The sequence below is a fragment of the Mesitornis unicolor genome, unplaced genomic scaffold (assembly GCF_000695765.1).
Source record: "Mesitornis unicolor isolate BGI_N332 unplaced genomic scaffold, ASM69576v1 scaffold43582, whole genome shotgun sequence".
In the NCBI taxonomy this organism is placed as follows: domain Eukaryota; kingdom Metazoa; phylum Chordata; class Aves; order Mesitornithiformes; family Mesitornithidae; genus Mesitornis; species Mesitornis unicolor.
This window is the reverse complement of record NW_010169365.1, coordinates 5,188-19,896: the sequence shown is the minus strand read 5'-3', so window position 1 is coordinate 19,896 and position 14,709 is coordinate 5,188. Positions and strand designations below refer to the sequence as shown.

Genomic DNA, 14,709 nt, shown 5'->3' with positions numbered 1-14,709 from the left:
AGATCTCTTTACCCCTTGGAAGAAAATCTGTCTTTTTTTTTTTTTTTTGGAGCAATGTCAGAATCAGCACCTTAGGAAACAGTCCCGTGAGAGCCTTTGTAAATTGTCGCAATTCGGCTGTGAACACATCTCCTTTTCCCCCTGCTTCTTAATAATGGGACAAACTGAGTCTTTGCAAGGTGCACGTTCTTTTATTGCTCCAGTAATGTCTATAAAATGTTTCTGGCAGCTCGGACAGAGGACTCTGCGTGTTATTGAGGAAGTTTGGAGGAAATTCTCATTCAATCAAGCGTTCAAATTTACCTTCCCCATGTTCAGAAAGGTGATGTTTCATAGAAGTTTCCCAGTATCTGCATCTCTTCTGTGTGTGTTTAAGGCGCTCTAAAATGAATAGCTTTGTCAGATGTAGTTTTCCAAAACATTTGATAGTTTTTTGGGTTTTTTAGTAACACCAGCCACTCTGGATTTTTCTTTCGACCCACTATTCCCTGTGGATAACAGCCCTGTGTTCAAGAGGGAGCCTATGGAGAAGTCAGGTTGTCAAAGCAGGAGTAGTATGAGCAAACTGTAGGTAACAGATCTGTTGCCTTCCATTTTGAGAGTGACCTTTAACTTGCCGGGCTTTGCAAAATAACTTCAGTGGAGCGCGGCCATGCCTGCTGGGGGCTCACCTCGCCCCAGTGAGCAGCGTGACGGCCATCCTGGCACTGCTGTGCAGATCTGCTGGGCTGGCGAAAACGCTGGGCTCCGCACCGGGGCAGCAAATCCATGCATCCCAGCAGTGCCCCCCGATACCCGCAGGAAGAACCGGATGGGTTGAGGGTGCTGGGCTGATAGCACAGAATGGCGAGGAGCTGTGCCTGTGGGGAACAGAAAGTGATAAAGAAGCCAAAAATCCCCTTTTCCCAGCTGTTTCGGTGAGGGGCGGCAGCGTGGAATTGTGTCTTCTCCATGACATTGATCCTCCACAACAAGTGCAAGAAAACGTCTTCAGTTACAGAAACTGCATTCGGCTGAAGGTTCAAGGAGCTATTTTTGGGCGCTCAGCGACTTCGCTGAACTTCTGCCTAATAGGTGGGCCATTGCTGGTATCAAGATTGATTTTTGTATTTGGGCATAGTTTACTTTTTAAATGTATTTGTATGAAAAAAGGACATGGAAGACGCTCCTCTGCCTCTGGTGACCATGCCAACAGCTCCTTACAGCGATCAGAGACCAGGAACCAGTGGATTACGCAAGAAGACCTTTTATTTTGAATCCAAGACTAACTATTTGCAGAATTTTATCCAGAGTATATTTTTCTCCATAGACCTAAGAGATCGACAAGGATCCTCTATGGTCGTTGGAGGTGATGGGAGATACCTCAATAAGTCTGCAGTGGAACTGATAGTCCAAATGGCTGCTGCCAATGGGGTTGGTAAATGTTAAATGACTAAATTCCTATCGTTGTGTAGCTGATAAATGCAGAAAACCATAATAAATTAGTCACTGTGAGGCTTAATTTCCCCAATGGCTTTATTCAATTGCTAATAGTTAACTTTTGAATGGAAAATCAGTTTGGTAGTACAGAAATTACTGGTTTTTTTCACTTTTAAGTGACACAGTTGAATAGAATTATGTGAGGTTACACATGCAGCAAGGAAAAGAAATACTGCTTGTTTTTTGTGTGTTGGTTTTGGGTTTTGACATGCCATGAGCTGTTGGCTCCTGTGCATTTCGTAGTCTCTCCATCAGATCACAAAGACACTGATATTGTTCAGTTACTCTGGAGTCATGGCTCGCTGTTCAGTGGCAGCGCAGCAGAAGCTCCCTCAGCATCAGTCTGAGCTGCTCAGCAAATAAAAAGACAAAATATGGCTGTTTCTTTCTCAGCAGGTGTGGCTGTATGATAAGTACTCTATGAGCCTTTGAAAATTGTAGTAAGATGAGAGTTAGCAAGTGAGCGACAACCTTTACAGTGGTCTCTGTGCTGGAAATCTGTATTTTGGGAGCAGAACAGGAGGCTTGGCTGTGCAGAGCACAGTTGGTGCAATGTAAGAGTCTGGTGCTGGGGTTTTGTCTTTGTTTTCCTTCTGCTTTTTAAGAAGAAAAGACTCGACTCTCTCTCCCAGATCTCAGTGCAGAGCAAAACTTTATCCTAAGAGACCTGGCTCTTGGGATTTGTTTCACAGAAAAACTTATCTGATCACAACAGGGTGATTAGGAGTGAACGGGAGAATAGGACGAGAGGTTTGATATTTTTTGAAGTGGAAAATGTGCACAAAGAGCCAGGCCTGCTGCTTGGACTGCTTGGCACTAGGACAGATTTTCTGCAGGTAAAGATGAGACTGATCTGTATTTCTTTCCAGCAGCGTGGCCCGTATCTGGCCAAAATCTCATTTCCCTGCTGGTTTTGATATTTTTCATGGATTTTTTTTTAGGCGGTCTGGCTAATACCTGTGTCTTTATGAGCATTGTGCTCATCTTGCTCTGTACAAGGGATGAGTCCAAGGGTGTTTTCAAATTTTAAAGTGAATGAATGAAATGCTGTAACCCAAAATCGCTGCACAAAGTGGGTCTGTTTGTGAACGGGTCTGTTTGGAGCATCCTGCGAATGGTGTTTCTGCATCATTACATCCTTAGAGTTTTCCTGTAAGAAACTCCAGAACATTAAAAAAGAGTAAGTGTAAATTGCTCTGCTGCACTGAGCAGCCTTTTCCAGTGCTTACCACAAAGGATTTAGCATTGGATGGTGCAAAATAACAGCTGGAAACCTCTGGAAGCTGAGGAGGACCCCGAATCGGAGAGCAGCTTGGCTGGAGAGAAGTGTTTGCATCTCTTCCTTCCTTGCTGCAGGAGCAGCGATACGCATGCAAAAGCTGCAGTTTGGGTGCACAGGGAGGATGAGCTGGGTAAGGATGATGGATTTGGTGTGTTCAAGCAGTTCTGCTGCAGCTGCTATGGGGTTTGGGGGCGAAACTCCCCTGTTTTGTCACCTCTGGAGCCTCCCTTGAGCTGCACGCAAGGCCTGGCAGTCTTCGATGCGGAAGGGCATTGTGGCTGGATGTGACTCTCGAAGGGAGGATGGGAAACAAAGAGGTGACGTTTTAGAGGAGTTTCCTGGAGACTTCATTAATTCTCAGTGAAACTCAAGGGGCAACACCCAGAGGCTGGAATAAAACACGAGACAAGATGTGCTGGCCTGGACTGAGAATGGCAGAAAAAATCCATCAGTGTGACCAGCCTGGTCGACAAGTGCTGTGAGGGCTGTAACGTTGGCTGCCTTGGCCAGTATTCATTTTGGGTTCATAAACCGATGTTTCACAGTTGTGCCTGTTGTTTCTAGAGGTGCAGCTCCCTCAGCAGTGCCCACCTGCTCTGTGGCAGCTGTAGCACGCAATGACCGATCGGCAGCGGAGCTGCAGCTTAGCACTGGGCCGTGCCACAGGACAGGAATCGCAGTCATCCAGTGCCATTGGCTTAGCACCGAATGGGGACCTTCAGTCTGGGAACGCTGCCTTTTGTTTTCTGCTTTATTTTGCGTTTGAATGGGATTCCTCCTCTTTCCTCAGTCGGATGCAGGGTCTGAGCTCAGCTGATGGAGAGCAGTCTGGTATTTTTTTAAATCTGTCACCTCATTTGTGGGCTATGGTAAGGAGCATGTCCTTCCTGAAAAATATTCATCTTCTGTTTTATTACATGAACTCCAGGAACTGGATCCTGATTACCTTGTATTGCTTAGCATGTTGGTCTGGATTTAATCTCAGTGATAGTACTAAATTAGTAGTTTGGAGGTGTGCTACCCACTGCGAGTAAGAGTCTGTGCTGGTCCCTTGGGAGTAGTGATGACATTTGATTTTAGTTTTGTTTTGGCTTCTCTCAATCCCATTGTGTCTTTTGAAAACTTAGTTTGAGACCACAGCCAAAGGGTTGGGGTTCTTTTTTGGTTGCTGTTTAGATGCCTCTTGAAAGCTCAGCTCTTCAGTGCTGCTGTTTCTGGCTGAGCTGCAGCGTTCCTGAAGGAAAATGCTAAAAAAGCACAGCAGAGTGGGGTCAGATGCTGACCTGCACCATATGCAGCAGAGAGCTTTGGCAGCATCCCAGGAGCTGTCTGCTTGCAGAAGAGCTGCATCTCTCTGGGAGGCTCTGGTTTACCTGGCACCAGTGTGTAGGGTTTGGTATTTTGCAGTTTTTAGGATTTGGTACTCACAGTGGTTTGCATCTCGGATTTTCAGATCGGCCGCTTGGTCATCGGGCAGAACGGCATCCTCTCCACCCCGGCTGTGTCCTGCATCATCAGGAAAATCAAAGCCATTGGTGGCATCATTCTGACAGCCAGCCACAACCCCGGGGGCCCCAATGGAGATTTTGGCATTAAATTCAACACTGCAAATGGAGGTAAGGGCGCTTGGTTCATTTTGATTTGCTTGTTTGTTTTTTGGCTGTTTCTTGAGGAACTTGATTTAACTGCCTTAGTATCACTGAGGTTCAGTGCCCTGAGCAGCGAATTTCCCTAAACAGAGCAAGTGATTGATCTGCTCCCCTCATACCCTGATATTCCTCTGCTCCCCTCATACCCTGATATTCCTCTGCTCCCCTCATACCCTGATATTCCTCCCCTAGGGCAGTATCCCCAGCCCCAGGTCTTTTGCTGTATCTCTGAGGTACTCTCCTATGCAGTTTGATTCTTTAACGTCTTCCCTCTTGCCCATTTTATCTCGCAGGTCCTGCTCCTGAAGGTATCACGGATAAAATTTTCCAAATCAGCAAGAAAATTGAAGAGTATGCCATCTGCCCAGATCTCAAGGTGGACCTGAGCACCATTGGGAAGCAGCAGTTTGACTTGGAGAACAAATTCAAACCATTTACAGGTAAATGACTGTTTCCTCTTGGGTGGAGTTGGTATGGACCTGCCATGACCTGGCAAAGACGTTTGGTGTTTCTGTAGGACACACGTGGCCATTCTGGCCTCTCCTCCTCATCTGCTGGACAGGACAAGCAAGGACATCGCTCCTGGTCACCGGCATCCTGGCTTTTTCTTTATTTTATGGCTTGCATCTTACCTTGTGTAGATACTTTAATGATATCATTGTTTCTGTCGTACAAAACGTTGCACTTCAGTATCTAAATCGATCCATCAAACTTTACTGAAATCAGAGACTATTTTGTCTGCAAGGCCACCATTAACACGTACTTGTGAAATGGACAACTCTGCAGTTAAAGCGCATTTTCCTGATTAAAAATTATGGTGTTAGTGTTTAGTCTTTGCAACTGATTTTTTTTTCCCATGGTTTCATGTGTAAAAGCTCTCTCTGGGAGTGGGAAAGCCATTACATTTCACATGTGACCTTTGTCAATTAGCAGTGAAATATGAAAATATGTTTTAAAAAGGCTTTTGAAAAATACTTACTGGAAGTATTTTTTTACCATCTCCTTGTAACCTGTGCATGTAATGAGAAACAAAAATCAGAATATTATAAAAGTTAATATTTCTCTCAGTCCCCATGATCTCTATTTACTTTTTTTTTTCCAGTGGAAATTGTGGACTCAGTAGAAGCCTATGCGAATATGCTGAGGAACATCTTTGACTTCAATGCGTTAAAGGAGCTGCTTTCGGGGAAGAACCACCTCAAGATTCGCATAGATGCCATGCATGGAGGTACGAGTGGGCTTGGGTCTGCGGGATTTTGGGGTGCCAGGTGTGCCTGAGGCTTTGCCACATACTTCAGAGAGAAAACCTTTTTCTGGTATTTATGTCCATCATTTGTAGATTTATTTCTTGTTTTGCAACATGTTGCATTTTGATTTTGCAGGCAAACTTTTTATAGCTTTACCTTGTTTTCTTTTGTCAAATGTTTGAACATGGGCAATGTTTGGGGTTCGGGGGATGCTGTGTGGCTCGCACGTGTCAATCCACACCCCAGACAGAGGGCCTTAGCGCTGGTGCTGCGATCAGAGCTGCCCTGGGAGATCTACGTCAGTCGGTGTCCTGAGGTGGTCACAGCAGTCAGGCAAAGATCTGCCCATAATTTGAGTACAAAAATGTTAGACTGTTTTATGTCATTTAATATGTATGCCAAACTCGTGAGCTCTTTCAACAGACGTTTCCAGGAGCACCCTAGCTTTCTTAGCATCTTGTTTCATTTCTCTCCAGGCCACTCCTGTTCTTGTGCTCACTTATTTTTTATTGTCTGCATTATTAGTGTTTGAGAGCAGTAAATCCTATTGTGTACTGCTGGATGGCTGTGAATCCCACGTGTGTTTTGCCCTGTTATATTTTGCTCTGTTATATATTCTGTTAGATGGCAAGAGCTTGTGTGCCTGGATGGATCAGGCTTAAGCACACCTGTGTGCTGCTTCGGGCTTCTGATGCGAGCGCTTGTGCTTTAGTACCATAAACCATACAAATTGACCCAAAGTGAGCAGACTGGAGGCCCAGTGGTTATGTGGCTGGTGCAGAGCTGCCTGAGGCTGATTAATTTCTTCTTCATGTTTTGCCATGATAGTTGTGGGCCCGTATGTAAAGAAGATCTTGTGTGAGGAGCTTGGAGCCCCAGCAAATTCAGCTGTGAACTGCACCCCGCTGGAGGACTTCGGTGGCCACCATCCCGACCCCAACCTAACCTACGCTGCTGACCTGGTCCAGACCATGAAGACCGGAGAGTACGACTTTGGAGCTGCCTTTGATGGAGATGGGGTAAATAGGGCTGTTCTCTGTTCACCTTTTTGCTCTATAATCAGTTTTGGGGGAATGACAGCTCAGCTGCTTTTAAGCAGAGGAGGACAAAGGCGAAGACCTTTTCTTCTCCCTCTTTTTTTTTCCCCTTCCATAATCGCGAACGGAAGCAAACCACTTGCCGCAATTTGCCACCATGGCAGTAGTTGGCTACTGTTGATAATGAAGTCTTAGCTTTATTTAAATAGCTTTAAAGGCTTGCAGGAAGGTGAAATACTATATAGGTGTTGCTATTTAACTTTTTTCAAACTCTACTTATTTCAGTGCAGCCCAGAATCTCTGGGAGCTGTTGTGTTTATAGGCTGTGCCTGCCAAGTGGAACAACTTCTGCCACTGCAGTAGTTTTGTGTGAAGTGGGGATGAGAGCTGTTTCGCTCTTGTCTTCCCCAGGATCGCAACATGATTCTTGGGAAACACGGCTTCTTTGTGAACCCCTCCGACTCGGTTGCCGTCATCGCTGCCAATATTTTCAGCATCCCGTATTTCCAGCAGACTGGGGTCCGTGGCTTTGCCCGGAGCATGCCCACCAGTGGGGCTCTCGACAGGTAACATTTACCCCTGTGCCCAGTTGTAGAGGGGAGCCCTGCCAAGGAGAGGAACTATCCCTTTCTTGTGGTTTTTCTTCGGGAGGGAGCACATGGTCTGCCTGATGGGTGAAGCGGTGCCAGGGCTGGCTGCCAGGGGAAGCAGCGGAGTTTAATGAATTAAATCCAGTTTGGGGACATGGCAGAGCTCCACTCTTATCTGTAGAGAAGAGAGAAAGCAAAGCCCAAACTAATGATCCTCCCCACTTTTTTTTTTTTTAATTTGATAGTGATACTTTCTTTGTTAAATCCTTTTAGATCTACAACTTAAAATTGCTTTAGAAGAGCTGTGTGTTTATATCTGTTTCTTAATTGCATGTCCCACTAGTTTCACAAACATTACACCAGGATAAAATAGCAGATTGCTGTACAAAGAATTGTTTGTTGTAAAATAACACAACAGCGCCATGAGCTGCTTTCAGTGATACCCCAAAAGAGATGCTTGGTAGCAACCAAAGCTCTTGCTGCAGTATTTCACATGGGAGCGCTAAGAGCCCAGCTGGGATGTGACTTGGCCTTCTTACCTTTGAAGGGTGGCCCATGCGACAAAGATTGCTCTGTACGAAACTCCGACTGGCTGGAAGTTCTTTGGAAACCTGATGGATGCAAACAAACTGTCTCTGTGTGGAGAGGAAAGTTTTGGTACTGGTAAGTCAGTGCTCCTGGTTTCACCAGTGATGGTATTTATTCCTCCTCTTAGTTCTTTATTGTGCTGGATAGCTTGGGGTTTCTCTTTCATGGGTAGTTAATGCTTCTAAAATAATAAAATTTTATAAAATAAGCTTGCAAGAATCATTAGTGGAAACTAACACAGTGCTAAAATTTTTATCAGGCAAGAGCTAGTTCTCCTCTTGGTTATTTCGGAAGGCATATGTAGATATGCAGGAAGTTTAGGGCCTCTTTACTAGCCCGGTCATTGAGTCTATGGGGATTAAGAGCAGTGTTAAATGTATTTTTCAACTCTTGGTGGCCAGGAAAACCTTCTAAATGTTTTCATTTCTGGAAAGAAATATGGTTTGGAGCATGCAGTTTTATTAGGGAAGGTTTCAGGTCACTATTAAATCTCCGAGCTTAATAGGGCCCTCATTTTCCTGTTCTAAAAACAAGGTATGATTTATAAAGTTTAAATTAACACTTGCCTTTGAACAGTCTAAGCAAGTTATTAGGTTACTGAGAAACAAAGTGAACATCTTAAGGAACTTTTAGGGGTGCGCACATGACACGCAACGATTATTTGTGCAGGGAAGTTAACGTCAGCAGATTTTGCTCAACATCGGAGTGGTGTGTGCAAAACACGCAGTGTTCCTGGGAGCCCTCAGCAGTTTCTGAGTTCTCCCGTGGCATCCACCGAATGGTTTTAACATCCTGAGTGTGGAAACAGGACCCAACTCGTGCACAAAGGCTGAGTTTCATCTGAATTCTCCCTGAGATCTTGTTCTTTTGATTCTCTGAAGACTAGGAGCAGCTGGTGGGTTATGCAGGGCATAGGGTCTCAGGAGAGTTTAGGTTAGATGATTTCAGGCTCTAACCTTGTGTGTCGTGTCTTCATTCCACCACCCCCTATTTCAGAAAAACATTGTATCTCGCAGAGCAGGGTGGCCTTAAATCCCCAAATGCCTGAAATTGTTTTGTGGAACTGGGTGACATGAAATGATCACTCCAGCCTTTCTGTAGCAGAGGAAATGGCATCACAGACCCCGGTTGAGAAAAATCAGTCTTCAGTGGCAGTATTTTCACAATCAAATGCTATTTTGATACATGGGATTTGGCCTCCGATTGGAAGGAAAGGGGGATTTCAGAAAATACGCTATCTCTGCAGAGAAATCTTGATGTAAATCGTGAGTAAAGAAAGAGCTTGGAGGTTTGCCCTGAATGATTTCAGCATGCGTTAAGTTTATGTTCAGGACTTGGACTGATGAGAAAGCACCGACATTTCAGTAAATAAATACAAACAAAAAGCAGTGAATGATTCATGGAGCTGCTGACAGGAGATGGTCTCCAATGAGCAGCTCTCAAAGTATTTCCATCTTTTATCGTATGAGCAATGAGCTCATCGTTTCTCTCCATCCCCCAGTAGGTAAGTGACAACATTGCAAATAAAAGTGACCGAGTCCATTTTGCAGCAGGGGCTGAGGTATTTGAGATTTTGGCCAGGCAGTGTCACGTCTAAATGGCCAGGAACTGAGTGGTTTTTTGGGGGGACAGATTAAGAAAGGGCCCAGCAGCGTTGGACGCCCCCCATGATGCAAAGGAGGTTTGTCCATCTGGCAAATGCACTTTAAGGAATGGAAAAGGGTGAGGAAGGATGTTTGATAGGAAGTTAATGAGGAGTTGTTTGTAGCCAGACAAAATGCAAGTGCTGAAAGGGAGAGAGGTGAAGGAGCAGACCAATAGACCCAGTAAAAATTGAAACAAACTGTGACCCGCTGGGACTGGAGTCCAGGAGCAATTAGAGTAATGTGATGTGACAGAACGCCTGCTTGCTTTCTCGGGTATTTTATTCCAGCAATAAGTTGATACATCACATGGGACTTCTGTTGATGTAGCATTCCTCTCCGTCACCTCTGCGCAGCTCTCTCCGCTGCAAAGGACCGTGAGGATAATTTATCGCTGCGGCCACAATGGTGGGATTTGTGTAAAGCACCACATAACGCCTGCCCCAGCCCTTTACCCCAGGCGATTGCCCGCTCTGGCAGTTCTTGAGGGGGTAAAATGGAGCGCTCTCTGCATTACCAGCCATACCCTGGCTCCTTGGGATTTCATTAATACCTGGTTCAGAGGTTTTCCAGAGCTGAAAGGATAAAGCTCAGGGGTGCTGCATCTGGGGCACAGCGCTGAAGCATGGCTGCTGGGTTGGATGTATTCTGGGCTGCCACTTGATCCCTTGTTTAATTTAGGTGGTCAGTGTGCCATCTAAGTTGCAACACCCTCCAGGTTTTCTCTATGCTGTGCTGGCTTTGGAGGAATCCTCTTCTAAAGCCACACCGGGGCCTTTCACAGCCCTGCAGGGCCCGGTGTGTGGGAGGAGAGCAGGCATGAGGCTCTCTGCTGGTTTCCACAGGTGAATGAAGTCTCTCCTTACGCTGCTGTTTGCCATCTCTCCATTGCACCATCATTTTGGAGTCGTTAGGGTTTGGCTTCCTCAGCAAGGGCTGACATTGCTCTTGGTGCCCTGCCAGGATATGTGCTGATTTGGCAGACGGTGCGTGACAGCTGCTTGGAGAGGTTAATGTGAGTCCTTCCTGAGCTGTTCCCTTGCATTTGCCTTATATATTTTTTTTAATGACCTTTTTACTGTGCATTCTCCATTACTTCCTCGGGAACAGAATTAAGGATCTGTGAACAATGACTGTGTGCGAGTGTTAAAAGGGGCCGAATGTTTTATTTGGGCTATAGCTGAAAGCAGATGATGTCTTGAACCATTTTAACAGTGCAACAGGGATCGAGCTCATGAAATGCTTTCCATTTGTGAGTCTGTACGGCTGCCAGTTGGAGGGAGGAGAGGAGACAAGGTAGGGCCATAGCACAGCCTCTCAATGTAAAAAAAAGTGGGAAATGTGTTTCTCTTGTGGCTTCCTGCAGGTTCCGACCACATCCGTGAGAAGGACGGGCTCTGGGCTGTCCTGGCCTGGCTCTCCATCCTGGCCACCCGCAAGCAGAGCGTGGAGGACATTATGAAGGATCACTGGCAGAAATACGGCAGGAACTTCTTCACCAGGTGGGGAAGGTGCTCCTGACGCCTCGCTCTTACCTTGTCCTGTGTTCAGCTTCTACATTCAGAGCCCCAAGCACTGACAGCCCCAGCACATGGTACCACAGTTCTGCTCCTGCCTCCCTACGCTCGCTGTTTCCGTGGGGGTGCAGTAATTTAAGACTCCCTGAGTGGTTTGCTGCAGTATGCAACTTGTCTGGGTTAAATAAAACAGTGGGTGTTCACCTTAACTTTTCCTGATGTCCAGTTTAGGTTTTGTTGTTCTAAACATAAGTCTAGTAAGTATCCAAGTCTGCAAAGGCTGCACATTTTATATAGGCAAGGTATCTTTTTGCTTTTAATGGAGACTTTTTGTCGTGCAAGAGTGGTTTTTTGCCATCAGTACAGTATGTTTCTTGAGAACAGAAATCACAAGTTAATTTGTAATACCTTCAGTGATGCCAGTGTCTTCCTGAATGGATGCCCAGCTCCTGGGCCATTATTGACCTGGTTGAGTTTCTGTCCAGTCCCAAATTACTGTAATTTGAACTACAGTAAACATGGAAGATGAAAAGGGAAGGAGTGAGAACCAACCTGCACATAAGCAGAGGTGGGAGCGCTGTCAGAAGTGAAAGCATGGGGCAGACATCTTTCGGCTTGGTAGACGTGTGTGAAAATTTTGTCTGAAATTGCCAAATTAAAGAATTGCCAGTGCAAATCCCACTGGCAATCAGAGTACAAGGACTGAGATCCCGATGTGTGCTTCAGTCGCTCGCTGCTCATTACAGCCTCCCCTTCCTAATCCTTGTTTTCTGGTTGTAGATATGACTATGAAGAGGTGGATGCAGATGCAGCTGGCAAAATGATGAAGGATTTGGAGACTGTGATGTTTGACCGCTCCTTTGCGGGGAAGCAGCTATCGTGTGGTGACAAAGTCTACACGGTTGAGAAAGCTGATAATTTTGAGTACAATGATCCTGTGGATGGAAGCGTCTCCAAAAACCAGGTGGGCATAGGCTGGCCTGGGCTGACTGTGACCTCTGAGGGGTGTTGCACTGTGTATTTTAGGCTTGGTCTTTGTCTCTTGTATTTGCACTTGCTTTGAAGTCTGCATTTATCCCTTGGAAAAGTATTTCTGCCCTGTGTCTGCTGGTGGGATCCTGCCCTGCGTGAGGGAAATCACTGGCTTGGAGAGGGACAGGTCTGGAGGCTGCTCCGGCCCCAGCAGGGCCTGGAGTGGGAACAGAGCTTCCCTACAGCTGTCGTTTGTGCTGAATGAAGGGCTAAAACCCCACTATGGTGCAAGGCACAGACCTTCCTGTCCATCTTGTCTCTACCATGAGACCCCCAGGTTGCTGCAAGCAAATCCTCCCTTGATGTGTTTATCCCTGAGCTGGTGGCACTCCTGGTGCTCATCCCTGTAATGGGGGACTGAAGTCATGGGGGTATTAAATACATGGGAGATGAGTGATCTCTCACCAGAGATTATTGAAATAAAAATGTCCTGGAGATGGATTGGTTTCATAGCATAACGTGGAGGTGTAGTAAATGGGAAGGAATAACTGAAACATGGTTTAGTGGTAGACAGGTTATGGTTGGACTCAATGATCTTGAAGGTCTTTTCCAACCAAACAAGTCTGTGATTGAATGAAAATACGGTGGGTACCCAAGAGGAGTAGCTGAGAGGTTCTCCTCCCCTTCTCTCCTACCAGGGCTTGCGGCTCATCTTCTCCGATGGCTCCCGCATCATCTTCAGGTTGAGCGGTACCGGCAGCGCTGGAGCAACGGTGCGGCTGTACATTGACAGCTATGAGAAGGATTCTAAGAAGATACATGAAGACCCACAGGTAAGCGTTGCATCTCGGTCTTGGCACCACTGGGTCCCAGCTTTCCCAAAAAGCTGAAATTTTTGCTTAGCACTACTTTGCTTACAGCTATGTGGAGGTGGTAGGTACTTTGGAAGCAAGGGTTTTGGTATATTTAATCCCAGTATAGATTTATTTTAGAAAAAGCTATGTGGATCAAGTGTTGCTTATTCAGAATCCCTCACAACTGCTCCTGCAATCGCACATTAGTTTTCCTGTTTGTTTGTATTACATCTGTGACTGGTTGCAGGGATGGGAGGATGCTGTTTCAGGCCTGAACTGACCTTCTAGTTGAAATGTTGCATCACTATGGAGAAAATGAGCTCATTCCTATACCAAATTTGGGAAATACTTGTTCAAAACAAATGGGGGAAAAAGGGATGCAGTCATGAGTAAGATGACACTGACCTGTTTTGTACTAAGTTTAATGCATGTTCTTTTACAGCATCATTTTAAAATGCTGTTGATCTCTTTTGTAGGCACAGCAGGAAACTAATCCTCATTTTATGTTCCCCATTATTGACAAAAGACTTAAAAACCCCCACATTCTGAGAGGCTTGAACTAAACTTACGGTTTAACCATCATGATGCTGCATCCCTCGCTGGTCCCGCAGTGAGTGCTGTGCATCGGCTGCGTGTATTGCTCTGCGCCGCGGTTCTGAGCCATCTCTTTCCTTTGCGCAGGTGATGCTGGCACCTCTCATCTCCATTGCACTGAAACTCTCCCAGCTCCATGAAAGAACCGGCCGCACCGGCCCGACTGTCATCACATAAAGGTTTGGTCAGGCACCGTGCTGGAGTGTGCACCGGGTGAAGGAAGCCAGCCCATCTCCCCTTTTCTTGTCAACTCTGTTACTAAAAGAGGAATATTAATTTTATCTGTGTATTTAAGAACACTATTGAACTGCTGAGGATAGACAATAAACCCCAGTCAACACTTTGTGTGCACGTTGCAGTGCTGCTTTTCTGCATCACATGGCACTGCTGGCAATTTGTGTGTGGTGCTCGTCAGCACAGCCTTTTGCTGTAGCGTATGTACTTTTTTTTTCTTAAACAAAAGGCTCTAGAAATAAGAGATGAAATTCTTCAGTAATACAGAGGCTTTTTTCTATCTTGGAAATTTTCCTGGAAAAGAAGGAAAAATATTTTATCCTTGTTAATACATAGTCACTTAGATGTGATGGCTCGGAATAGGCAGTGGCTGTGTATTGAGGCTGAGTATTTTATGCTTACGTGGATTTTTCCCTTTCAAAACCAGATGATGTAAATTGATCTCTTATTTGCCTTCTGTATAAGAAAAAACCCACAACAAACCCTCCACACAGGAATGAGCAATAACAAACATTGCAGGATATTAAAGTGACATGGGCTACAATTACTTTTCAGTGCTCCTTTATTTTCTTACATCATGAAGAATAAAAGTTCGTTTCGATGAGCTCGTTTGGTTGAATGTGGATGGTGAGACCCTTGGAATAATCAGATTTGCAGGCATTAAGGTGCAAAATCTTACCCAAGGGCACAGTGGGGGTCACTTTGGAAGCAGTTGTAGCTCTTAGATGTTAATGCCCTGCATTGCACCTTCCTGCCCTTCTGGAAGCCATCCCCTCGGAGCTGAGCCCTGTGTGGGCTGACTTGGCCTGGAGAGCACCAGACGTTCTCCTGCCACTGACTTTAATGACCCTCATCCATGAAGGAGACACCCTCCAGCCACAGGAAGGACTCTGGAAAATAACCCCAGGTAAATCCACAAGCCCCTGTTGGTTTGCTCCCTCCATCTTGAGACTGTTACGGCTTAAGTGATGTTAATAAAAGGAGTTGTGTTGGGAAAAGTCCTCTTGTGTTGGATGGATTCAG

The 14,709-nt window shown here is 45.6% G+C and overlaps 1 protein-coding gene across 1 annotated transcript; it reads left to right on the top strand.

Moving 5' to 3' along the window:
- Positions 1-1,051: 1,051 nt before the first annotated feature.
- On the top strand, positions 1,052-13,928 carry PGM1 (phosphoglucomutase 1). Its single transcript, XM_010179314.1, has 11 exons — positions 1,052-1,413; positions 4,215-4,377; positions 4,704-4,850; positions 5,513-5,638; positions 6,486-6,676; positions 7,106-7,260; positions 7,832-7,947; positions 10,882-11,017; positions 11,813-11,996; positions 12,703-12,837; positions 13,540-13,928. Exons 1-11 carry the CDS (start codon positions 1,156-1,158, stop codon positions 13,627-13,629), a joined length of 1,701 nt encoding a protein of 566 aa, XP_010177616.1. The 5' UTR covers positions 1,052-1,155; the 3' UTR covers positions 13,630-13,928.
- Positions 13,929-14,709: the final 781 nt, after the last annotated feature.

Excerpts from the sequence above, each read along its gene's own strand:
- PGM1 (XM_010179314.1), top strand. The coding sequence starts at position 1,156 with ATGGAAGACGCTCCTCTGCCTCTGGTGACCATGCCAACAGCTCCTTAC. Across the intron at positions 4,851-5,512 it reads CAAATTCAAACCATTTACAG|TGGAAATTGTGGACTCAGTA; the intron begins GTAAATGACTGT and ends TTTTTTTTCCAG. Across the intron at positions 11,997-12,702 it reads GAAGCGTCTCCAAAAACCAG|GGCTTGCGGCTCATCTTCTC; the intron begins GTGGGCATAGGC and ends CTCTCCTACCAG.